This window comes from Schistocerca nitens, chromosome 3 (genome assembly GCF_023898315.1).
Source record: "Schistocerca nitens isolate TAMUIC-IGC-003100 chromosome 3, iqSchNite1.1, whole genome shotgun sequence".
In the NCBI taxonomy this organism is placed as follows: domain Eukaryota; kingdom Metazoa; phylum Arthropoda; class Insecta; order Orthoptera; family Acrididae; genus Schistocerca; species Schistocerca nitens.
Genome location: NC_064616.1, coordinates 247,470,810 through 247,496,595, shown reverse-complemented (window position 1 = coordinate 247,496,595; position 25,786 = coordinate 247,470,810). Strand labels below are relative to the sequence as shown.

Below are 25,786 nucleotides of genomic sequence, written 5' to 3'. Positions count from 1 at the left end.
AAAGTGGGTATAATAATTTGCAAATTAACCCACAACAAAGGATAATACAGCTGTCATCAATTTGTCTAATTTTGTTAGTTCAGAAGGTATTTCAGCATGTGTGTATCTCATTTTGTAAAAGAAAGAGAAAATTTGATTCTCCTCAAATAGATAAAGTAAAGACTTCACAATTAGCAAAATACTTTTCTTCCCTTTATTCCCCACAAAATCACTTCCTCCAAATAATCAAGAGTTTAAAAGGCAAGAAGAAATCTTGTAACTGCCGTGTTGCAGGCAATTTGTTTTTTGACTCACATATGAGAAGTGAATCCAAACTGAAACCCACATCACTGCCTTGCATGCAGAACAATAGAATACTGACCAGCACTTTTATTCAACAATACTCACCTGACACTGTCACTTTGCCAACATTTGTTTACAGTGCAATGTGAGTGAGCCCGTGTTTCATCAAAGTAAATCTCTGTCCATTTTGTTTCTGGTGCTTTTGATTGTTGCAGAAATGGCATACTACATTAGGTCCCATAAAATCCTAATATAATATGTCCTTTCAGCAACTATGTCCTCTCATTCACAGATAATAGCACTTTTATTTTGGCACCTTTTAACACTAAATCTCATACAGAAAACAATTTTTCTACAAGTTTCTTTGCTAGCTTTGAAGTTTAGTTATGTATAACAAAAGTTGTGTGGTTTTTGCAAAGTTGCTATCTTTTTATGTTGTTTGTAATAGTGTAGAAATTGCTGCCTGATGATACCTTTCTTCACACTGTAAATGGAATACTTCTTGCAAGGATCTTGCTTCTCCTTCCTTAGCACCGAAACTTGAATTCCAGTACCTCCTTCCATAATTTGCAAACCATTCTGTTGCTTAGTTTTTAACTTTCTGGCTGTACGTTCCATCACCTTCTCAAACAGCACAGTATGGCCCTTCTCTTTCTCATTGTCATTGTCAACAAATTTAATCACATTAACCACAAGCAGTCATGCCAGCCCACAAAGACTTTTTTTAGCATCCATCTTCTATGCTTGTACTGTGATGAAACAATGCACACTACATTAATTGGAACGTGGTTGTGTCTAGTAATGTGGTTACGTTAGTTCCTGATATTGCTGAATTACCACTTTGCCTTGCCAAGTACTAGCACGTGATCATAATGGTTTGGCTCATCGATGTGTGAGTCACACACGCCACCATTTCACCACCATGAATCATATTAAAAAAATACTAAACATTTGACCTGTTTAAAATTCTAGAAACTCACCACATAGTACAGTATAGTGTTGAGAAGGCTTAGCAATCTCCCCTGCTCTACTTACCACAGACAATTACAGAAACAAAACTTTTACCATAAACATAGTGACTGAATTCAGTGGACAGTGTAATATCATATGAATAAAATATCCTCTTTCTCTGTTCCTTGTTATTTAACATCTGGATGCTTCAATAAGAAAATTTATACAACAGTACAAGTCAGTTAATGTTTGAGATGCCCTGCTTACCTGCTAGTTGTTGCATCTGTGCAGGTACCCCAAAAGGAACTCTGAGCAAAGCTTCACTAATGCCTGGAAGGTTTGCCTCCGATGTGGGAGGTGGAACTCCAACAGGAGCAGGAGGAGTAGCATGTGGAAGACCAGTTGCTGTTTTATCCTGTGGAGCAGCAGGTGCAGGCAATGGGATCTGTGAAAGCTGTCCATGCACTGGGCCTGTCATCATTCCCACTGGGCCACCAGCAGCTGGAATGTCAATCACACTGGAGATTCACTTAACCATTTTATACACTGTACAGTAAATTATCTTGTCATACATAATTTTCACTATGGGCAAAATACATACACTACAAATCTTTAACAACTGCACATAACTTGGCAACCGTAAGCACCTTGGTCTTAGATTGTTCTTACATACTCATTGGTGCACGAGACTGGCCATAGGCGATACTGCATGATGTGGGCTGAGGTCAGTTCAAGCCCTACATTCATAACATCCAAACTCCACAGCAGTACTCTGAATAGTGCCAAGCTGGCTAATGCCAGAGGTACACCAATCATCCTGCAGCGTTTGGGAGGTTTCTTCCTTTACCATCACATCATACGCAGCTTGCTACAACTTGCAAATAGTATTGTGTGAACACTGCAAAAATGTGATGTCCTTGGACATATCTTGATTGACTATCAGTCACCTCTGTGGATTCTGTCATTATTATTCGAAACACTATGTATCTGTAGGCGGTATTTCCTTCTTTCTGGTAGGTTTCTTAGCAATTCTGGACTCAGAATATGATGGTGATGACCAAGGTGAAAGCAATTAAAATAAATAGGAATTCATACATAAAAAAGATATAAATCATAACTTATGCTGTGTTAACAGTGGCACTGACAACGGTCGCCAGACACAGTCACCACAGGCTGCCTGATAATACTGGCCAACAGTTTAGTCACAGTACGTCCAATCCCAGTCGTCAGTTTTGGCAAGACTAAGGAGGTTACAATCTTTTCAAACCAATATTAGCCTTGAAAAGAACATGACGAGTACTGTACAATCTTTTGTCAGTTATTAGACAACCAGACAAATTTTACAAATATAGGACATGAAGGGAGAAACATCCTATTACATACTTGAGATGATTGGTGGTGCCTTTAAAAAGCAATATTACAAACACACTGCACAATTTCAAATAAATTCAGGAAAACAGACATACATCAATCAACCTTTAATGACTGTTACACATTTGGCTTTCAGACAAAGCCTCCTTAAAACACACACACACACACACACACACACACACACACACGGTTGCCACCTCCAGCAGCTCAGACCAGGATTGACAGCAGGCCTAACCTTGTTGGCAGGGATTAGTGATCACAATTAGGCCAGGAGAGTATTTGTGCTAGAACAAGCAGATAAGCAGTTGTTAACATCCCACTTAGACAATAAATGCACATGATTTAGCTGAATACAATGGATGTAGCAGATTTAAGGGTAACGTTTAAACTGATTGCAAATCATGCTGTGGTGATGTATGTGCCTAGTAAGTGAATTAAGGATGGAAAAGACCCTGCATCATTTAATGATCAAATTCAGAAAATCTTAGGAAAGAGAGACTGTTGCACTCTTTGTTAAAAAATGAATGCACAAATGTTTACAGGTAAAAGTAGAAAATCATGCGTCCATAAGATCAATGCAGGAAGCATACAATAATTTCCACCATCAGATGTTAGCAATAGATGGTGCAAAGAAACTGAGAAAATTGTGGTCACACGTAAAATCGCTAAGCAGATCAAAGACTTCTATCCAGTTATTTGTCGATCAGTCTGATGTGGCAATAGAAGACAGGGAAAGGAAAGCTGAAGTTTTAAATTTCATGTTTAAGAAATCATTTAAGCAGGATGAATGTACAAACATTCTGTCATATGACTGTACGTTTTACAGAGAGTACTCCGCAGCACTGGACCTTTACTTAGCTTGCTTTTATTACGAATCTCTTGCCCAGAGCAAAGTCCCATGCAGTGGGATAAAAAAAGTGCAAATGACTCCTGTTATAAAGAAAGGTAAAAGAATAGACCTACATAATGACAGACCAATACCCTTAACATTGGTTTGCTGCAGAATTCTTGAACACATACAGAGTTCAATTATTACAAAGTTCCTTAAGAAAGTAAATCTTCTGTTCACAAATCAGCACAGTTATAGACAGTATTGCTCGTGAGAAACTCAGCTTACCCTTTTATCACATGATATTCAACAAACTATTGATGGAGGGCAACAGGTAGATTCCATATTCTTAGATTTCTGGAAAGCGTGTGACACGGTGCCCCACTGCAGACTATTGACAAAGGTCCGAGAATACAGATTAGGTTGCCAGACACGAGGGTGGCTCAAAGACTTTTCAAGTAATAGTACATTTTCCTCAACAGCAAGTGCTCATCAGAGCCAAGGGTGTTGTTAGGAATGGCGCAGGGAAGAGTGATAGGATCACTCTCATTCTCTATATAAATAAATTATCTGCTGGACAGGGTGAACAGCAATTTACAATTGTCTGCTGATGACGCTGTGGTGTGCAGGAGGGTGTCATCATTAAGTGACTGTAGGAGTAAACAAGATGAATTAGACAAAATTTATAGTTGGTGCGATGAACGACAGCTTGCTCATGTGGATGAATAGGAAAAACACCCTATAATGTTCGATTACAGCATTAGTAGTGTGCAGTTTGACACTGTCACATCAATTAAATATCCAGGTTTACTGTTGCAAAGCAATATGAAATTGAATGAGCACGTTAGGTTGGTAGCAGAGAAGGTGAATGCTCAACTTCGTTTCATTGGGAGAATTTTGGGAAACTGTAGCTCATCCATAAAGTAGACAGCCTATAGAACACTAGTGCAACCCATTCTTGAGTACTGCTCAAGGAGTTGGGATCCCCACAAGTTTGGATTAAAGGAAGACATCGAAGTATTTCAGAAGCGTGCTGCTAGATTTGTTATCGGTAGGTTTGATCAACATCCAAGTATCACAGAAAGGCCTCATGAACTAAAATGGGAATCCCTGCAGGGAGGATGAAGCTCTTGTTGAGAGGCACTATTGTGAAAATTTAGAGATTCGGCATTTGAGGTCAACTGCAGATTGGTTCTACTGCCCTCCAATTTACATTTTGCGTGACAATCATAAAGATAAGACGTAAGAAATTAGGGCTCACACAGAGGTTTACAGAATGTCACTCTTCCCTTGCTCAATCTGCAATTGGAACAGCAATGGAAATGACCAGTAATGGCACGCGTAACCCTCTGTCATGCACCATAGATGTAGATATATGGTGTAATACATCCACAATCAACTTCTTGTGACTTCCCACAGTGATCATAGCAACCCAACAAGCCGTTGTAAAAATGAACTGAAGCCTAAAAATGATGCTACAGTTTGATTTGTTATGTATCACACCACCATTCGTGTTGCTTCCCAAAATACCAACTCACTTGCTCAAATAGATGTACAAACATTTTTCTGCGTAGCTCGTCTATCAGTCAATCACTGGTAGAGACCTGGAAAATCTGTTTGTAGTAAATGCAAATATAGATAAGAATTCTATCTCAAAATAAAAAAAATGCAAAATTACCTAATAAATACTAATTCACAGCAAATCGTACTGAGGAACTATTTTATCAGAGATACTTTGAAACAGATTTATTTTCAGAATGCAAATACAAAAAAGCAACAAATTTTCAGTTACTGGTATCTCACAACTTTTGGCAAAGCTCAATTTGGAAAGAGTATGAACACATTTGCAAAATAAAGAAGGCACTTGTACACGAAAGCAAGGACATATCAGTGCACCTGTTTAAGTTATGAACTGCTGCCACATCAATTCCATGAGATTTAGCATTTTAGAAGAAACAAACACATACATCTAGCTGCTGGCTAAACCTGGTATTTAAGCAGGCACTTCAATGTGCCAGTTTTAGGTGGGGATATTTTGAATTGTGGTTGTGTAAGATTCCAGAAGAGGTTGGGCCTGAACTACTTCATTTACAATGCTGCAAACCTCAGCAACCTGGTAGTTCATTACCAAATGCTACACACACTCTGTTTTGATTTGGGTTGTGTGTCATTTTCTTGTCTTAATAACGGCCAACCACGAGGTTCAAGCACGGCACACACAGTAGCAGGAGGGATTGGTGACCACTGACCATGTGACAGATCTGCTTTCGCAGAAACAGAGAACACAGATGTATGCTGGCTGCCCATCAGTAGAGTGCTGCATCTGAATGTCAAATCTGTACGAGTAGCTTTCATTTACATCAATCCCTGTGCACGAGCATGCAAAATTATGTGGCTGGCAGTTCACTCATTGGCTAACACGTTGTGCTCACTGATGGACTGACAGGCAACAGCTGCATGGCCCTGCCATGTGGCTAAGGAGCCAAAGCCTCTACCTATACAGCTTTGACACAACATAGTACCATTAATGGGCCTGGTAAGTAATCAAATGTGTTTAGAATTAGAGTTTCTTTTAAGCTGTCAATTTTCCATGTTTTATATAGAGAAGGTGTGTGCTGTACACCTGGGATTCACCAAGTGTTACAACAGTACCGTGAAAATTAAATGATAATCAAATATTGAATGTTATTGTTTCAGCCATGGAACCGTATATTTCCATGAAATAATAGCTAGCGAGCTTTCAGTCAGCTGCTAAAATCATATTGGACTTTTGAACAGAATAAATCCAAAATAATTATGTTGAGGAGTGTGACAATAGACTATAATTGTCAACTTTGTTTATAATTAACAAAAGAAACTTCAATCTAGCAACACCATATGCTTTCATGAGTAAATTGAGCAAATGAACTACAGTAAAACCCCGTATTAATGAACCTGCTTTTAAGGAAATCCCGCTTTTAAGGAATACTTTTGTTGGTCCCGGCGATAACGCCATAAAAACAGTGTTCCTGAAATTCAGTTTTAACAAATTGCACTTTCTTTTAAATCCCGCTTTTAAGGAATAAGTGTGTTACAATTCGCATATTAAAATATGGTCTGCAGCTGCATTTCTTGTTTTCGGACATTAAACCGTAACGTTAGGCTTTGATCATTTGCATTCTTAAAATCAATGTCCGCGTTCGCTTTCTGATATTGGTCTCGTATCGATAGTTGTGAAGTTATCGAGATTTGAAAACACAATTCTTCCGCACTACTGCGCTCCAGCTGTTGTGTCTGACACTATAAAGTGAAAGCATTAAGTGTATACGATAGTTGTGTAGTCTACTTACAGTAGTGTTTTTGTACATGTAATATGGCCAGCAAACGAAGAAAACTGACAATACAGCAGAAGCTAACAATTATTCGGGATTTTGAAGAAAATCGCAATACCTGTATGAAATTATGCGATGTTGCAAAGAAGTACGATCTGCCGCCATCATCTTAGTGCAGAATAATAAAAAATAAGGAGGCTTTATTAAATTTAGAAGCACACAGTTCATGTTCATCAAAAAGGAAGAATATTTGTGAGTCGTCTTCCAAAGCCACAGAAACTGCTCTTTTAGACTGGTTTCAGGGAATAAGAGCCGCAAATATTCCCATAGGTGGCAATGTGTTGCGTGAGAAGGCGAGAAATTGCACTGAGGATGGGACATAAGAACTTCAGTGCATCTCACGGCTGGCTAGATCGTTTTAAAAAAACATCACAATCTCTCAACCCAAAATTTAAGTGGAGAAAGTGCGTCTGTGTACAATGAAAGTGTGGAGCACTGGAAAAGTTATACTTTGCCACATCTGATTCAAGGGTATGATTCCAAAAATATTTTTAATGCTGATGAGACTGGTGTATTTTATAACCTCCTTCCATCTAAAACACTTTCAATTAAGGGTGAAAAATGTCATGGAGGACAAAAAAGTAAAGAGAGAATGACAGCATTATTGTGAGTGAACAATGATGGAAGTGAAAAGTTGCCACCTTTAATTATTGGTAAATTTAAAACTCCGAGGTGTTTTAAGAACATAAAGACACTTCCATGCAAATATGAATTTAATAAAAATTCCTGGATGACTATAGATATTTTTATAAGGTTTCTGAGGATCTTGGACTCAAAGATGGGTGCAGCAGGAAGAAAGATTGTACTTATCCTAGATAGATGCCCTGCTCATCCCAAAGATACCTGATTTTTTAAGAAATATAAATGTTGTGTACCTTCCTACTAACTGCACAAGTCACTTGCAACCACTGGACTTAGGCATAATCCATTCAGTTAAAGCTAAATATAGAATGGCTGTAGTGCAGAAATCAATTTCATTCTTGCAGAGGAAGCAAGTTACGAAATTGAATATTTTACAGGCCATGCATATGTTTGTTGCCCCCTGGAATGCAGTCACACAGCATACTGTCATAAACTGCTTTGCAAATTCTGGCTGTGGTGCAACATCATTTGTGGAGGACGATATCCATGAAGAAGATTGGAATGTTATACATGTTCCTGAGACTGTGACATTCCAAGATTTTATTTCGTGTGATGATAATGTCCTTACTTCTATACCCACTATGGACATGAGTGAGCTGTTTGTTGCTGATATTGGTGTAAAAACTGAAATTGGTGGTGACGAGGAGGAGGATGATGATGATGTAGATGTGGACTCACCAACACCAAGTTTTTCTGCAACTGTGGAAGGACTTGAGACTGTTGTCGGAGATGAGGCATTTGGTTTATCTGAAAATTGAATGCATCCTTATGGAGGAAGGAGTTTAACAAACAATAAAAGAACATTTACATACCAATTATCTCAGACTAGGCATTTTACAGAATGAACTTTTGACACTCTGGCAAATAAATGGAGAATGCAGAATTTTCCAACGCCCAATGGATGTTCGAAAAGAATTTGTAGCTTCCATAATACATGTATGCTGTGTTTTATAAAATTATGTGCCAGAGAGATGGCTACAAATTTGAAGGCACATTGAACATCCCTCCGGAACTGGAAATTCCCACATGCATTCTGCACTAGACACCCTGGTCACAACCACCTGTACAGAGCCATGTGGCTGCTGTGCAGTCTGATGTGTGCTAGTGACTGCCACAGCCAGGAAACTACAGTTGCCCAGTACACAGACTACAATGCACGTCACTTTTTTATTGGCTGCTGTAGACAGCCTGGCAAGCACTTTACAGCCCTTGCACTACTGGCTCAGACCCCTTCAGCTATCTCTGCATCTGCCAATACGTTTCCCCCTCCCACTGCTCACACGGCGCAAGTACTCTACGCAAGCAGCCAACACTAACTCTCCATCTTCAGAACCTTTCTTAGATTGCTAACAATATCAGATAAGCGTGTCTCCTTAGTATAATTATGCAAATCATGGTTGTAATGCTACAAAATGGGTGAACCAAGCAAGGGCACAGTGGTTCCTAATGATTAACATTGTCAGACGTTTAATAAATGTCTCCTAAAATGTTATAGAAAGCCCTTGGAAGTTCAAAGTCACCTAAAGTCTTTTAGGATTAACTCTGAGTAAGTTTGCTGTTAGAATATGGAATAGTTTTTTTGATCCAACATCTGTTTATGCAATTACGCAGGGCTCTGAGATTCAAAAATTTCAGAAGAGACTCTGAGTTCAAGTATATAAAAGAGTTCGTAATATTGCACTTGCAACTTGTGTACTGTTAAAGTGTCAAGATACAATTAAAAACATTTTTGCCATTCTATACCAAACAAAATTCTTGAAGTAAAGTCTTACATGTGATTCAAAATAGTTGTAGTTTGCCTCTGTTGCCATTTATGACCAATGGAGGATTACAACAAACTTCCAGCATATAATAGCCAAAGAAATGTCAAAGAAATTGCGTCACGAGTTCTGAGTGACATTATGATGTAAAAAGAAGTTTTTGTTTGGAATGTGAGTTGAGCAGCAAAGTTAAAGTGGCATCATACCAAATTATTCGATGAAAACTACCGCAGGATCGATGATTTTTCAATGTTTGCTGAAGAAGCTCGTGAGCTGAAAGTCACGCCACGAAGTCATGATTAAAGATGAATTCCGAAGTGCATTGCATGTGTAGAATGTATTACTTTATTGTCACAACAGTAAATCTCTGTCAATCAAAGTTTCTAATGAGCTGTTTCAAAGTAAGAGTTTTTATGACCACTAATTTAAAAGAAATGAGAAGTACATTCATTTAATAAATGATAAAGAAGTGAAGCAATAAATGCAGTTGGATTTCAACTTTATCTATTATTCTTAACACTTCTTGTTCACCGATACGAATAAGTGTTTTCATTTGTGTAAGTGAATAATGTTTTGAATAACATTTGTTATTCACAAATGACAAAGAGTAATTTATATCCTCTTTTCAGTATTCGCATAAATTTTGCCATAGTCTGGTGCTAAGTGAAGTGCACTGAGCATGTGCACACTACAAATTCACAACCTATGCGCAAGTGAAATTCCCATGACTGCGGACAAGCCCTCATGCACTGTGACCGCTCCGCAGCTGGTGTACCTGTGCTCACGCAATTGTCATTATTGTCTATCATCTTCAGCAACTTCCACCAATGTATGCGAAGTGTATTCACACTCTCACTTGCACACTGCCAAGTACATACGAGCCACCTGCTTGCAGGGCTCTACCAGGTGAGGAAGAGGTGGAGCTTCTCCACACTGCTCCTCGCCCCACAGATGGTGTAAGTTCTCATTTGGTTATGCTTGTGACCAATTATAGTGTATGTACTATACAGTCCAGAGACAAAACTGGTAATGTATTTCGACCACACCGAGTCTTTCTGTAAGCGTAAATCAACACTTTTTGGTCCTACTTATACTCAAGTACCTTGTCAGTTCTATCTGTAGCATTGTCAAATGTCGATTATGAGTTGCACAGCTTTGAATCACCATGAAAAGGCTCTCTAATATGCTAATCGGGGGCTATATGCTACTGGTTCATAATCAGTGTTCTACAGATCTTTAAATAATCTAAAAAGATGCAAAAAGACGAATAATGTTGAGAAGAACCTGAATTCAGAAAACCATGTAAGAAAAAGAAAAAAAAAGTGTTAAAGGTTTTGTAGAAGCACCAAACGCTGTTGCTATAAGGATTAAAAAATATTTATTCTCTTTTGTTTTATCTTCAATCACCAGCATTCAAATGAAAATGTTGAAACTTTTGCAGGTACAATGCCTAATATTTTCTGGAGCAGCCTTTATGGCTTGGTGTGGAGTTGCATGTTAAGCAGAAAAGATATTATTTGTTACTTTTTAAAATTCTTATGCACATACATTACCTATGGGACAATTTCCACTTTAATGTATCTGTGCTTAGTTGTGTTACTCCTATTTTATGTGTTTACTGGGTTTTCTTCCATTGCAAGTTCCCTTCTGGCTAAACACTTCAACTCAATACAACACACAATTCATCTTTTTCCACCATATCTCTATTCAATCAGATAATGGTACTGTCCTATTGTCCATCTCATATCTTCTGTCAAATGCGGCATAAAAGCAAGGCAGCAAAAAAGTGAGAAGAGTACTTAACAATCAATGAAGTAGCTACACATTCAAGATGCATAGACATGATTTACCTTGGTTCATCTGAGTTTATGATTAACACAGTAATTTGTTCCTTTCTGCAATTTTTATCATGATTATTGTCTACATAATGAAGATGTGTGACAACAGGACATGATCTTTGGTTGTATAAAGCATAACTGCTTACAAAGGTTCTTTCCATGTGTAACATGTTCATAACAAATAGATTTTCTCTAACACACAAAACACTTTCACAGGTGTGATGAATCCTTAAGGTGTCTTTACTTCCTGAAGGTCAGAACTCTGGGGATGAAAAAGTGTATCCATATAAAGAGCGCATAGTTTGGGCATGTGATAATAAAAACTGCCAAATGTACACATTATAGACATTTCATTTATGCAGCTTCCAACTGTGACATGTTTTAACACTTCTGCCACCAGTGAAATTGATAAAGAAACATATTAACTGACATAACTGCCCCCTCTTAGTTATTTATCTATGACACAATACACTTATTAAACCAATACTATCACTACAACAATAAATGCAGATAGTGGCAAGTCAGTTCTAAAAATAGAACTCTATCAGACACTAAGAAAACCTGAAAAACATGTCACAGCACAAATTTCTCAACAAATTCTGGAACAATTTCACCATATTCTGCTGAATATTAGAAAACTGCACTGCTATTTTTTATTAGAAATTTACAGGCAAGGAAAACAAATTTTCAGATGGTATTCAAACCAATGACTGATGTTAAATCACCAGAAAACCACATACATCAATGCCAACATGAGGAGACATATAAAAACTGTCCACAAATTTATCAAACTACAGATTGTCATTGTTTACATCAAGATTTGGACGAGAATTCCCATTCCTAAAATTTGTAGATGTCACTATTATTTTCTGAATGCTGTACCTATACAGCACTCACAAATTATGATTCTAAATTTTACAATGATACAACCTAACAATATGACAGCACGATATGCCTCTTTGAACATCTGTTTCACTCACTTGAAGTAAATGGGGAGTTCACTGGTTGAGGTACCCCACCCATCATCTGCTGGTGGTGGACCATCTGATTCCCAGGCATCAGCAAACTCTGCATACCTGGTGGTGGTACTCCAATTGGCACACTAGGCATAATACCATGTCCCATTGTCATGCTAATGGGTGCTGAATTGTGAGAGGAAACATCACACATTAGAACTGCTACAAAAAGTGAACATTATGATCTTACAAAACAACTAGCAGAATAATCTAAGTTCACATGAAAAGTACATCCTCCACAGGTATTAATAGCATATAATTAATTAAATGCAATAGGAAATTTTCAACAGATCCATAAGCACAACATAAAACATAATGCTATGTTAATTCACTCACATTTCTGCCATTAGGTTGATTTATCTTGGTTTATTCTCTCTTATCAGTCTTTAAACACATTATTATTCAATTTCTGTCATTCAAAAAAATTATACAATTTATTCCCAATTATTTTTGTGCACCACAACTATATTGAGAACACAGTGCAAACTGGTTTTTTGTTACCAATACCCGTTAACACACAATAAACAGACGGGCTAAAATATCTAAACCTGCCTCGGTCAACAGTCATTAACAGCAGTAATGTAAAGTATGAATAATGGAGGATGATTTTTCTCTAAACAATATCTGAAGAAATACAAAATATTACATCAAATCATCATCAGTACAGCTGATCTTCATATTTATCTCATCATAAGTTAGCTGAAGGGGAAAAAATTCTTTAACTAAATATTGCAAAAGTTTGGCTTTGGAAATATCAAAATCAAAGAGAAATCAGTAGGTAAACTAAACATCACCGATTAGATTGCCTTATTATCCTTACTGTGTACCCAATTAATGCTTATAAGGGGATTCATTTTAAGGGACATTAAAGTCGAATTGCTACTAACATCAATCAGATTTTGAAATGACAATTTTAACTCTAAAACACCCACTTTATTCTCAAGATAACTTACTGTGAAATATTCCTCAGTGCTTTTTACACACATCAAAAAGCATTTTTCACTTAAATGACTATTCACTAATAATCGATTACAAAAGAATCTGCAACAATGCGAATATGATTTTTATCAGTGACATCGATACGACAAAAAGACGACTTACGAGGCACATTAGGAATCCCAAACGGTGTTACAATGGGCACTGGAGGTCCAGAGGGTGGAGGAACAGCAGTAGGAATTTGTGCAGGCAGCCCAGGAACTCCAGCTGGAGCTGTTACACCAGTTATATCAGCAGTTCGCAGTGGAGGTGGCTGGGAGGTGTCAACATTTTGGGCAGCTGTGCTCGGTACAGGAATTCCATCTGGTAGCGGAATATAAGCTGCTGGAGCTGGAGCTGGGGCTGGGGCTGGGGCTGGAGCTGGGGTTGGAGCTGGAGACAGAGCTGAAGATACTGCTGGGTCTGATGCGGTGGTCTGCTGTTCTTGCTGCTGCTGTGGTCCAGGTGGCGGGGGAGGTGGCGGTGGCGGCGGCGGTGGCGGCGGCTGCTGTTGTTGCTGAGTCTGTGCTACAAATGTATTTACACAAACGTATTTTTCATTGTATAGTTAACAACGCCATTATTTTTGGATAAAACCTTCAGAATAACAGATTGTGGGCAACACATTAGTTCTGAGCATTCTGCCTCTTATCTCTAAGCAAATACAAAGTATACTACCGTATTAAGCACAAAACCTCTGACTGTTTTATAATATATTGATCATTGTCCATAACACTAATAAGGCAAGTGTTGATGCAAAGAAACAACTGTTACTTTTTTAATTATCTTTATTGTGTCTTCACCTGGAAGAAGTTAAGGGGTCGTTAGGCAGAAATTTCTGTTTGACAACAAGAAACTTTTACAGTACCACGAAAATCAGAGAGTGACAGTTTTCTACAGGGTGGAGCCAATTTTAAAATCTCTGATGTCGATTAGGATCTACATTTTAGTCATCAAAGGATGAATTTGCACCAAGAAGTATTAAGATAAAATACAAAAATGTTAAGAGTAAAAAATTTGATGAAATGAGGATTTCGTCGTAGAAATGAATTAAACACCATATGCGCTGAATGAAATTTGTGTGAGAATGGGACAAAGGTTTAGATCAGAGTTTCCCAAACTTTTGTTTGTCAGGCCCCCCTTCAGCCTGGCTGTGGCTAAGCCATGTCTCTGCAATATCCTTTCTTTCAGGAGTGCTAGTTCTGCATGGTTCGCAGGAGAGCTTCTGTAAAGTTTGGAAGGTAGGAGACGAGGTACTGGTGGAATTAAAGCTGTGAGGACGGGGCGGGAGTCGTGCTTGGGTAGCTCAGTCAGTAGAGCGCTTGCCCGCGAAAGGCAAAGGTCCCAAGTTCAAGTCTCGGTCCGGCACACAGTTTTAATCTGCCAGGAAGTTTCAGTGCACTGTCTGTCTGCGACCTGGTGGCCGAGCAGGGCTCTTGCTGGGAGAAATTTCATGGATACACGTCACACATCGCTGGAAACTGTGCACAGTGCCAAGCAGTTATATCTGTAGTCCTACCAAAAGAAGCCATTGTCGTAGCAAAGAACGTACACTAATTTCAAACGAAATTATGCCCTATTTCAAAAAGGCAGAAGAAAAATAACTGTTTTGTCAGATAAGTAATCCGAATGAAAGAGCTGTAGTACTGACCGTTGGGTTATGTTTCATTGTTAGCAGTCACGACAATGTTTCCAGAACGGCGTGAAGTACTCTGCTCAGAACAAACACTTGTACTAGTTTCGCATTCACGTTGTGCACATTTTTCTGGTGACAAAGAGCATGATCCTGGTGTCCAAATTACAAACCCGCCAGTTCATTTGAAGTGTATACAGTCTATTAAAGTGACTGTAATCGCATCACATGGGGATCCGCAGGTTGAGAGGGTAATAAAACGGCGTTTTTGCAGTTACGCAATATAAGCGATTATTACTCGATGAACATGGCCTACTACCGCTAAAAGTTATAACATGATTACGTTCAGTTCATGTGTACAAATGTACTGAATAGTTAATCCCCGACTTTTCTGTTTTCCAGTTGTCAGAAGTAAGTTGTTTACAAATCTGATATATTAGAATTAACGCATATCGCCTTCGTAATTCTGAGAGTTTCTGTGTGTGACATTCCAAACATGATATTCTAAACGTGATCTTCAAAAGCTGTATGTTCTAGGATAGGTTATTGAGATAGGATTGCGGGAAGTGGGACGCCAAACGATTGCATTTAGCACCATAATCTATCATTAATACCTGCACATTCATTTTTATTAAAATATCCATATTAAAAAAAATATTAGGTTTATACCGCTAACTCCACCCGCGCCCCCATTGCAACATCATCATGCCCCCCAAGGGGGGTGCGCCTCCCAGTTTGGGAACCCCTGGTTTAGATGATGTACAGGATTCTGTGTTTGTAGTAAAGTTCTCATTCCCTCTACACACTATGTCAACAGCTTCCCTAGTTGTCTTCCTCAGGCATTTGCTGCTTGCTATGTGCTACCATAGTTGTCGTTTATAAAAAAGCAAAAGGTAATGATACAATTAGAAAAGTCTTCATAGGATGTAGAGCCTCATTTATGCGATTTAAAATGTTTACCCAATGAGATAACTTTGTATATTTTCTGAAGAGTTACTTATAGTGTCAATATTTTCCGAGTTATGATACAAAAACTGGTAGCAATTATTAAATTATTAAGCATAGCATACACTTTTAAAACGTAATAGGGGTTTGAGTACAAAAACGTTATGTCTCACACTAAGTTTAACTTAATTTTGTTTTCCTCTGGAACAACAACTCAAAATTTTGCTCTTACTATTATTATTATTATTTTGTCCAGATAGCTCACATTATGAAGAAAGTTTTCCGAAATAGTCAATGAAATTCTTCAACTAAAACGGACTACATTACCCTACTGAAGAAATTTGCTAACTTTAATAAGATATTGTACTTACATGGGCACAAGAAAAGTTTGCAAAGTAGCAGCATAATGTTGTTAACAGGCTATAACAAACCTCTTGCCTTGAAAGAAAGGTCCTATGAGCCTGAACAATCTAACAGGCATAGTCCGTATCAATTCAGGCAGGCTAGGAAAAAATCTTGCCTTCATAGTCTCAGATGTTATTGAATTTAGCATATGTTAAAATGAAGGACAAAGTAAGGAACACGTGTTTTCGGCAAAAAAAATTTCTGCTCCGAGATACAGCCCTCCAACGATGACACTGCGCATACCATTTTGAAGATGTGGTGAAGATGTGGATTTTGGAAAAAATCTTAAAATGCTGTCTCCCTGGAACAGTTGAAACATAATTGCTTTATGATTACAAAGAAATCCTCCATGCGGACTTATCTGCCAAAGTTCTTCTACTATAGTATTCTGAACTTTTTTCATAATTTATGAAAAGATTTTTTTTTTTTCAAAATGCCAATCCATAAAACTTTGATTTTTTTCTGTTGATTAGTGCCATATAGTTCTACATACCCTCAAAAGGAGAGTTTCCACTTTTAGGCTGAACAGCTTTTATGAACAATTGTAATTTTTGCCATACATAAAACCTGTTTTAGTACCACATTATCACATAACAGGCTCATAAAATTAAAACCTAGCCTTATTTAACATAACTTTAGTTTTGAAAGATGAGAAAAAGACTCATTTTTCAAGAATTTTAAACAGTTCCAAAATGTATGTGAAAGGTCCAAAGACTTAAAGGTTTCAATTTATACAACTTCCGTGCACTCTGTGTTCCACTGCTTCAGTATCTTCCTTGTCCGCTGAATGGTCAGTGTGACGGACTGTCAATCCTCTGGGCCCAGGTTCAATTCCTGGCTGGGTTGGGGATTTTCTCCACCCAGGAACTGGGTGTTGTGCTGTCATCATCATCATCATCATCATCATCATCATCATCATCATCCTATCATCCTCATCGACTGTAGGTCGCCCAAGTGGCGTCAAATTGAAAGACCAGCACCCAGCGAATGGTCCGCCCGACGGGGGGCAGTATCTTTCTTTGGTATAAAGTGATGCCTTCCTGTTGAACCAATAGGAACTGGAGCACTTACGAACTTCAAAACATTGTGAACAGGAAGTGAGCACTGATGGAGTTGTTGCTGTCCTTCAGCTGGAAACCTATATCCAGCAGCTGGTCCAAATGGTAGCATAAAGTTCACTATAATTTCGTTTAACTCATAACTGGTGTCCATAATCTCTGCAATCCACAACTCACAGTCATACACACATGCCACAAACATCCCCCTTCAAAGATTGTGAATCTGAATATTACCTTACTGTTTCTGTGGTGTTGGTCAAACGAATGAAATTTCTTCTATTTTGCTCTTTCAAGTGTGTGTAATATGAATTTGCCCATCACTGAGTCCAAAAATGTGTATTTTGACTTTCCTTTACAGGATTAGTTTGTTTGGACTATTATTCTTTTTTCTGCTCATGCAATTCTTCAATTTCCTCTTTGCACAAAAGAATGAGGGCTGTGGATGTGTAAGATTTCACGACTCTCATAAAATCCTCAGCATTCTGAATCACAGCTGTATTTGGTCTGCAAAGATTATGTTTTGTAGTATGGTGCTTCAGTACACTACACCATAACATGACCCCTTCCTGTGACCAGTAGCACTGTATACCCAGTCAGTTTCTGCAAACTACTTACTCCATTCAAACAGCTGGTAATGATTTTTAAAATTACTAGGAGCACAATCAGAAATAATAATGATCTTCTCTGCCCCTGTTTGCCGTTGAAGAATTTTGCGCATTGCTTGCAAAGCTTGGGCTGAGTTATGTTCTGTGCCATCACTCATAACTGCAACACTTGTGGTCTTGTTTTGAAAATATGTAAAAACTGAAACCTGGTCATTACTTCAATGATACCCTTGTACTTCTTTTGGGAGAATTACAGACCAGTTCTCAGCAAAATCACAGTGAAGCACTAAACATAGTTCTTCAGCCTGTACACACCCTTTCACTTCTGCAATGTGCTGTTGTTGCAATTTCTTCAGATGCTGATGTGTTACTGCTTTCACTGACCATTTACCAGGTTCAACAATGAAACTGTCCTTTATTTTCCTTCAGTGTCGCATATGTAATTTTTGCAGAGTTATCTACTACGTCTTCCAGGCCAAGTGTCTGTAAAGACTTTCCTCCTTTTCCAGGGCAGTCACATTCTTGAAACAAACAAGTCTCTCGTTTTACGTCACAGACTACTAATTACTTCACACACCCAACCAAGTAAGGTCTTCAAAGTTACCACACAAAGTTCAAAATTTGCGCAGTACACACATAAACAGACATCTCTAGATGGGTGTGGAACTACCCTCTTAGGTAGTAGTGCATAAAATTGTATCTTCCAGTATGATAAGTTGTATAGTTGCTCTTATGAATTGCAAAAGTTTCTTTAATACTGTGAGTCATGTACCTCTTCGCTTTCACAACTTTTTGACCTTCAGCTGTTACAGTTCTAATGTCGTCCTTGTTGGCACTCTCACGAGAACAGTCCCATTTATCTTCCAGATAAAATGATTGCACTATTTGAACTTGAGCTGCTTCTACAGAATACCATAATAGGGATCTGGTCTTCCAAAGACTCCTTTCACAGACCTCACATTTCTTGATTTGTCTACCATTTACTTTGATACTGATGGAATGTGATTAAAAAAAATTTTTGTTTTTTGAAAACTTTTCTGGAATAACAGTTAAAACTTGCATCTTTTCATTGTAGGGTGCACAATATTCAACAGCTGAATTGATATTTGTGAAAAATTCCTGGCAAGAGGTGCAAGAGTGCATTGGTTCATTTTCTTCTGAAGATGGAATTTCTACTGTGAAGAGTGTGGTCAGTTTTGCTGTAGTGTATCCACACTTTAGTCATTTCTCTGTGCTTTCTTGATGCATAGAGCTTACGACTTGACTTCACTGACCACAGTTTCTTAACAAGACTAACATCTACCTCTGTAGCCGACTGATTCAGGGTATTTAATTCTTCCTCTATTGATGCAAAATCTGCATCATATGAACCATTGGAGGATTCACTCTTTTCAGATACTATCATTGTTGTTATTCTGTCAAAACATTTAGAACACAAAAGCCGTCACTGGAAACACCTTCACTTTGAAACAGTCTTCAAATGAGAACACTTTATTCCCAACCTGAACAAAGTCTGGTTCTTTGTTTCTCTTATATATCACTCTTTTATGGATGTGTAAATAGTCAGCACACTCCACTCTCCTATGCACCCAATCAGAAAACATTTTGAACAGCCCTTTCCACAATACACTGCAACTGTGTCAACTGGCAAATTCCTCATGAAAACACAGAACCCACTGGATGGTCTCAGCTTTCTTAAAAGCCTCTTCAGTAAACAAATTAGCACTGAACGACTACAATACAGAAACTTACTATGGACAAAGAAACTGACAAGAAACTACAACAAAGTGTAAGAAATATCTGCAACAATGAAAGTGAAAATAATGAACAACCATGACAAAGAAACTGACAAGAAACTACAACAAAGTGTAAGAAATATCTGCAACAATGAAAGTGAAAAGAAATAAATGCAACAAAGAAAGTGATGAGAAATAACTGCAACAAAGACAATAGAAATAAACATTGTAACAAAGAAATTAGTAAGAAACAACTTCAGTGAAGACATACATTACACTTGAAAGTTAAAAAAAAAGATTTTTAAAAAATAAAACATGTCCAACTTAAAAGTAGAAGCTCTCCTTTACAGAGAATATAGTACTACATGGTACCAAACAACAGAAAAAAATCTAACTTTCCTGGATTGGCATTTTTGAAAAAATGGAGGATACCATTGAAATCAAAAAGCAATTATTTTTCAAATAAAAAAACTCTAACAAAATATCTAGAACTGTTACAGAGATACAGCATTTAAAAAATTTTTCTGAAATTTGCATCTTCAAAATGGTGTTTGTAGTGTCATCTTTGGATGCCTGTATCTCAGGGCACTTTTTTTGTGCAGAAAACAAAAAACAGTGTTTTTTACTTACTCCTGAATTTTAACATATGCTAAATTCAATAACATCTGAGACTATGAAGGTACCCCCCCTCCCCCTCCCCTGAAGTGATACACATTATGCAAATAGCACATTAATATTTAGCTTTTACTGAATGCAGAAACCTTTCATACAGCCTTGAGGCTGTAGTGTGCCAGAAATCTCACACAACTCTTTCTTCAGATTATAAAAATACTATGTAGTGTAAATAAAACAAAACTGCAACTGGAATATAACTTAGTAATTTAGTTACCTGAAGAAACTGAAACCACATATAGCATCTGATATTAACTACTAGATTTACTTTAAAAAAATTACAGGAGTTGTGAATAATCTTGATCAGAGCTCATTCTTTATGATACATATTGATCTCACCACTGTATCCACTGCTCAAAACAATGTTTTAAAAGTCAATTGTTGAAATAATGGAAAGCTACCATGACAACCCAGTAACAATCTTGAACAAAGTTTCCTTCATCCTTTTCTCGTTTGTTTGGAAAATGAAAAGAGGCAAGAAAAATAATGTACACAATAGTAAGACAAAATTATCTCTCAGTAGTTTTTGTTAAAGCATGCTCCTGATCTGCCACATTTCACACAGAATTTGATGTATATCCTCAACTCGTTCAATGACAAATGTGACTGATAGCACTACCGGTTACAAAAACAAAATTTTAAATTAGTAAAAATCAGATATATCATGGTTTGTGCACTACAGGTTTAGAGGAAAACCTCAACTCAGGCTGCTTAAGTTTACATTACTCTGCTCCAGGTTCATGATAGCAAATGAAACAGATGATGATGTGTTTACATTTGAGATTTAAATAAATTTTAGGTTATTGTGTCTTGAATGAAGTGTACAGTTGTTGTGAGTTACCTAACAAGTTTTAAGTTTAACCAACACAGTATGTTCATTTTGAGAGTAGTCAGATTATGATATTTACGTACAGTCATGCACATAACAACAGACTTATGGCTCCACACCTGTATCAAAATATGTTCCTAGATGAAAGATACCACCTTTCATGGATTTATTTCAATACGTCTGAAACAGGATATCTACCATCACAAATGGTGAATCAAGGTAGTACGACATTTGCTTGTACCCCTGAATACAAAGACTGCATCATGCAAGCTGTCTATGAAGATCCAGTGCATGTGAAACTTGTTACAGGACAGAATGGAGGGCATTTCACGTATTCACATTATCTTCAATGTGCCTAAGAGTCTTCCATTGATGATCACTGACCAAAGAACAATCTGTGCTGATGGTTTATTGCATGAACTGCCAATCTATGGTCTGTATCTTCCATTTTATTTACAAAAAAATAGCTCTGAGCACTATGGGACTTGACATCTGAGGTCATCAGTCCCCTAGACTTATAACTACTTAAACCTAATTAACCTAAGGATATCACACACATCCATGCCTGAGGCAGGATTTGAACCTGCGACCGTAGCAGCAGTGCGGTCCCGGGCTGAAGCACCTAGAACCGCTCGGCCAAAATGGCCGGCATTTTCTTTATAGATTAGGTAACTTTTGAAAGAGGTGAAAGAGCAAATTTTCATTACATATATCTGTAGACGTATGAAAATATCTGATACAATTTAAGCTGAACATCAGCAGCAATTTAAGATTAATTTGTTGTGGAAATTCTGGTTCACTGTTGGGTAGATCCAAACGTTCTTCCATCACATCTTGAAGATGTGGTGTACAAGAACATATTTGGAACCCTCTTCCCAATTTGTCACTATAATAAGAGGAAAGATATGGTTTGCATGTAATGGAGCTCCAGCACATTTTGGTCATATTGTTTGAGATACTCTAGATGATATCTACCATGACAGACAGACAGTTACAAGAAGATTAGTTTTATGGCCCGCACATTCCACTGACCTCAATCCTTTCGAGTACCTGTCAGACAATTAAAACAACTGGTTGTGCAGTCATGAAAGGTTGTGAAACCATCTGAAATTGTCCTGGGTTTCTTCAAAATAGTGTGACAATACGTAAACCAATAAATTAATTCATATGTTGAAGCAAATGGACATTTTTATTGTCTGTTACAAATTTCTGATTTGAGAACTATATAAAACACTCTATCATCAATAACTTTTAAGAAAATGAAGGACTTTGGAACATTATGTTCCCATGGACTCTTTAAGGAATGACAAAGACATAATGACTCATTTTTCTAGTTTTTGTCCAAGGAATACTGCTCCTCCTCCTCCTCCTCCTCCTCCTCCTCGTCTTCCACCCCCCCCCCCTCCCGCCCAAAATTGTGTACACCCTGTATGAAAATTGACCTGAGACACAAACAGTGAAGAAACCTGTCACATGTTACCATTTAGAACTGCACTTTCTGAAGGTATCACATCAAATGTAGTGTAGTTTATGGTGCAATTATTATGAAAATATTAATACATACCTTTCAGAAAATCAGGCACAGTTTCTTCATCAATCATGCCACCTTCTTCTAAAGCATCTAAATCTGCTGCTTGAGTGAGCTTATCCCAAGGAATGTAAGATACTCCTAAATCAACTTCCCAGTAATCCTTCCACTCTTTCCCCTTCACTCCTTTACCTGGGGCCCACGCAAGCTAAAAATGAAATTCACAGTTTAAAACTCATCTATGTACATGAAAGACTATAATGTAATGAAATACTACAAAGCAGAGCATGACCCATGCTTTTAAGTAAAATTCTTGGTTCATTTGCGATTTAAGCTCGATCATAATAGGAGCACTCCAAAATTATGAGAGTTTAAAAATCCCAACTGACTGGCAATCCTGATTAAATTCCAGAAGACAACAAACTTCAAATGATGTGTTGGACACATATCTTCCAAATAATCATCATACAGTTGTTTGCATTTGAGTAACAGCACATTAAAATAATTGGGAAAGTTGGAACTCCTAGCAGTAATGAAGTCTGATCAGCAGTTAGGTGTATTAGTGTGATTGTGTAACACATTGTAAATTGTGTGAAACATATGACTATACAAAATTTATTACATGAGAAATGATGCCATGGCACCATGAATTGTGGAAAGCCAGTCAAATTTTCATGATGAAAAATGTGACATGCTTTGAATATAAATTGGCAATTTCAATTTCATGGTGTGTACAACCAGGAAAGTGAACTTTTCACCCTGGATCATTTATCCTTTCAGGAAGTTTCAATTCCAAAACAGTTCAAAATTTTAAATGTTATGAAGTGCAGGGGACAATTTTTCCTCATTTGTAGTCTTTACCACATGGAGCAGTTTCACCATTAAGTTTACTCACATTCAATGTGGCTGACTACCTCATCTGCCAAAGGTATCATAGTGAATGGCCTACAGCAATTTGTTTGGCGGTAAAATGCTGTTGCAGGTGCAGATGTATCTTATAATAACTGAGAGTTTTTTCAGCATAATAATGACAACACACTAAGCACTTTAACTGAAGCTGTAATCCTTTCTTTCTGCACTTTAGTACAAATAGTAATGGAACATAGACCGAGGAGAAACGAATAAAACGAGAAGGCACCTGGTAGAATTTTGCACACACTACAATTTAATCATTGCTCGTACTTGAATTAAGAACCATGAAAGGGGTTAGTATATGTGGAAGAGATCTGAATACACTGGAAGGTTTCAGACAGAAAAAGAAAGAGATTTTGAAACGACATTTTAAATTGTAAAACATTTTCTGAGGCAGATGTAGACTCTGACCATATTTCATTGGTTATGAAGTGTAAGTTAAAACTTGAAAATTGCAAAGAGGTAGGAAAATAAGGAGATGAGATGTGGATAAATTGAAAGAACCGAGGTTTTTGAAGAGTTTGAAAAAGAGAATTAAGCAATGAGTAACTAAAACAGGGGATAGTAGTAGCGAAATAGAAGGATGGGTAGCTTTCAGATACGAAATAGTGAAGGCAAATGAGGATCACATGGAGAATAAGACAAGACCCAGTAGAAATAAATGGATAACAAACAAGATACTGAATTTAACTGACAAAAGGAGAAATATAAAAAAGCTGCAAATGAAGTAGACAAAAAGGAATATGGATCTAAAAAAATGAGATTGACAGAAAGTGCAAAGTGGCACAGCAGGAATGGCTAGAGGAGAAATGCAAAGCTATAGAAGCATGCATGAAGGAAAATCAAAGAGGCCTTTGGTGAAATGTGAAGCATTGGTACGAATATTAAGATCTCAGATGACAAGCCCGTACTAGGTAAAGAAGGGGAGACTGACAGATAGAAGGAATACATAGAAGATTTATACAAGGTATACAAGGTTAAAGACAGTATCATAGAAAGGTAAGAAGTAGCAGACGAGTATGTGATGGGAGACATGAAAGAGCGTGAAGAATCTGACTGAGCATTGAAAGACCTAAATCGATACAAGAGCTCTGGAATAAACAACATTTCCTCAGAATTATTTAGAACTTTAGAGGAACCAGCCATGACAAAACAATTCTACCTGGTGTGCTAGATATATGAGGCATGTGAAATACTTAATTTTTTTGTAAATATGAATGCAATTCCAATTTCAAAGAAAGTAAGCAGTGATGTGTAAACATTATCGAACTATCAGTTTAATACATCACAACTGCAAAGTAATAACACAAATTATTCACAGAAGAATGAAAAAATCTGATAAAAGCCAATCTTGGCCAAGTGAGTTTGGGTTCCGGAGACATATAGAAACACGTAACACAATACTGACCCTATGACTTCTCTTAGAAGATATGTTGAAGAAAGGCAAACGTAAGTTTATAGCATTTGTAGATTTAGTTAAAGATTTTGACGAAGTTGAGTGCACTACACTCTTTGAAACTCTGAAGGCAGTAGGGTTAACATACGGGGAGTAGGGGGTTCACAACTTGTACAGAAAGCAGACTGAGAGCTACAGGAAATGAAAGGGAAACAGTGGGCTAGAAGGGAAGGAGGGATGGAGGGAAGGGGGGGGGAGGGAGAGAGAGAGGGAGAGGGAGAGGGAGAGGGAGAGGGAGAGAGAGAGAGAGAGGATTGTAGCCTGTCCCCAATATTACAAAAAGTGTACATAGAGCAAGCAGTTAAGGAAACCAAGCAGACATTAGGAAAGGCAACTGAGGTTCATGGAGACGAAATAAAAACATTGAGGTTTGCTGATGGCATTGTAATTCTGACAGCGACAGCAAAAGAACTTGGAAAATCAGTTGAAGGGAATGGATAAGATCTGGGGGAAATGTTTTAAGATGGACGTCAACAAAAGTAACACAAAGGTAATGGAATGTAGCCAAGTCAAGTCACGCAATGTTGATGGAATTAAATTAGGAAATTCCACCCTAAAAGTAGTAGATGAGTTTTATTATTTGGGAAACAAAATAACAAACAATTGCCAAAATAGAGAGAATATAAAATTCAGAATGGCAACAGAAAGAGAAGCATTTCTGAAAAAGAGAAAGAATACTGAACATAAAATAACATTTTTGGAAGTCTTTTCTGAAGGTATTTGTATTGTGTGCATCCTAGTTAGGCAGTGAAACATGAGCTATGAACAGTTTAGATAAGGGAATACAAGTTTTTGAAATGTGGTGCTACAAAAGAATGCTGAAAATCAGATGGTTAGATCGAATAACTAATGAGGTGGCTGTGAATTAAATTGGGTATGAAAGAAATTTGTGGAAGAACTTTACCAAAAGTATGGCTCGATTGATGGGACACATCCGGACTCATTAAGGAATCATCAATTTATTAATGAAGG

The 25,786-nt window shown here is 37.6% G+C and overlaps 1 protein-coding gene across 1 annotated transcript in view; it reads right to left on the bottom strand.

Moving 5' to 3' along the window:
- The window catches only part of LOC126248207 (uncharacterized), a 194,044-nt gene that overhangs the window by 53,670 nt on the left and 114,588 nt on the right, over window positions 1-25,786 (bottom strand). The window contains exons 12-15 of the mRNA XM_049949019.1: window positions 22,483-22,654; window positions 13,162-13,563; window positions 12,025-12,186; window positions 1,501-1,734 (exon numbers count right to left, since the gene is read on the bottom strand). Coding sequence (XP_049804976.1) covers window positions 1,501-1,734; window positions 12,025-12,186; window positions 13,162-13,563; window positions 22,483-22,654 — 970 coding nt within the window. The remainder of the gene's footprint in view (window positions 1-1,500; window positions 1,735-12,024; window positions 12,187-13,161; window positions 13,564-22,482; window positions 22,655-25,786) is intronic.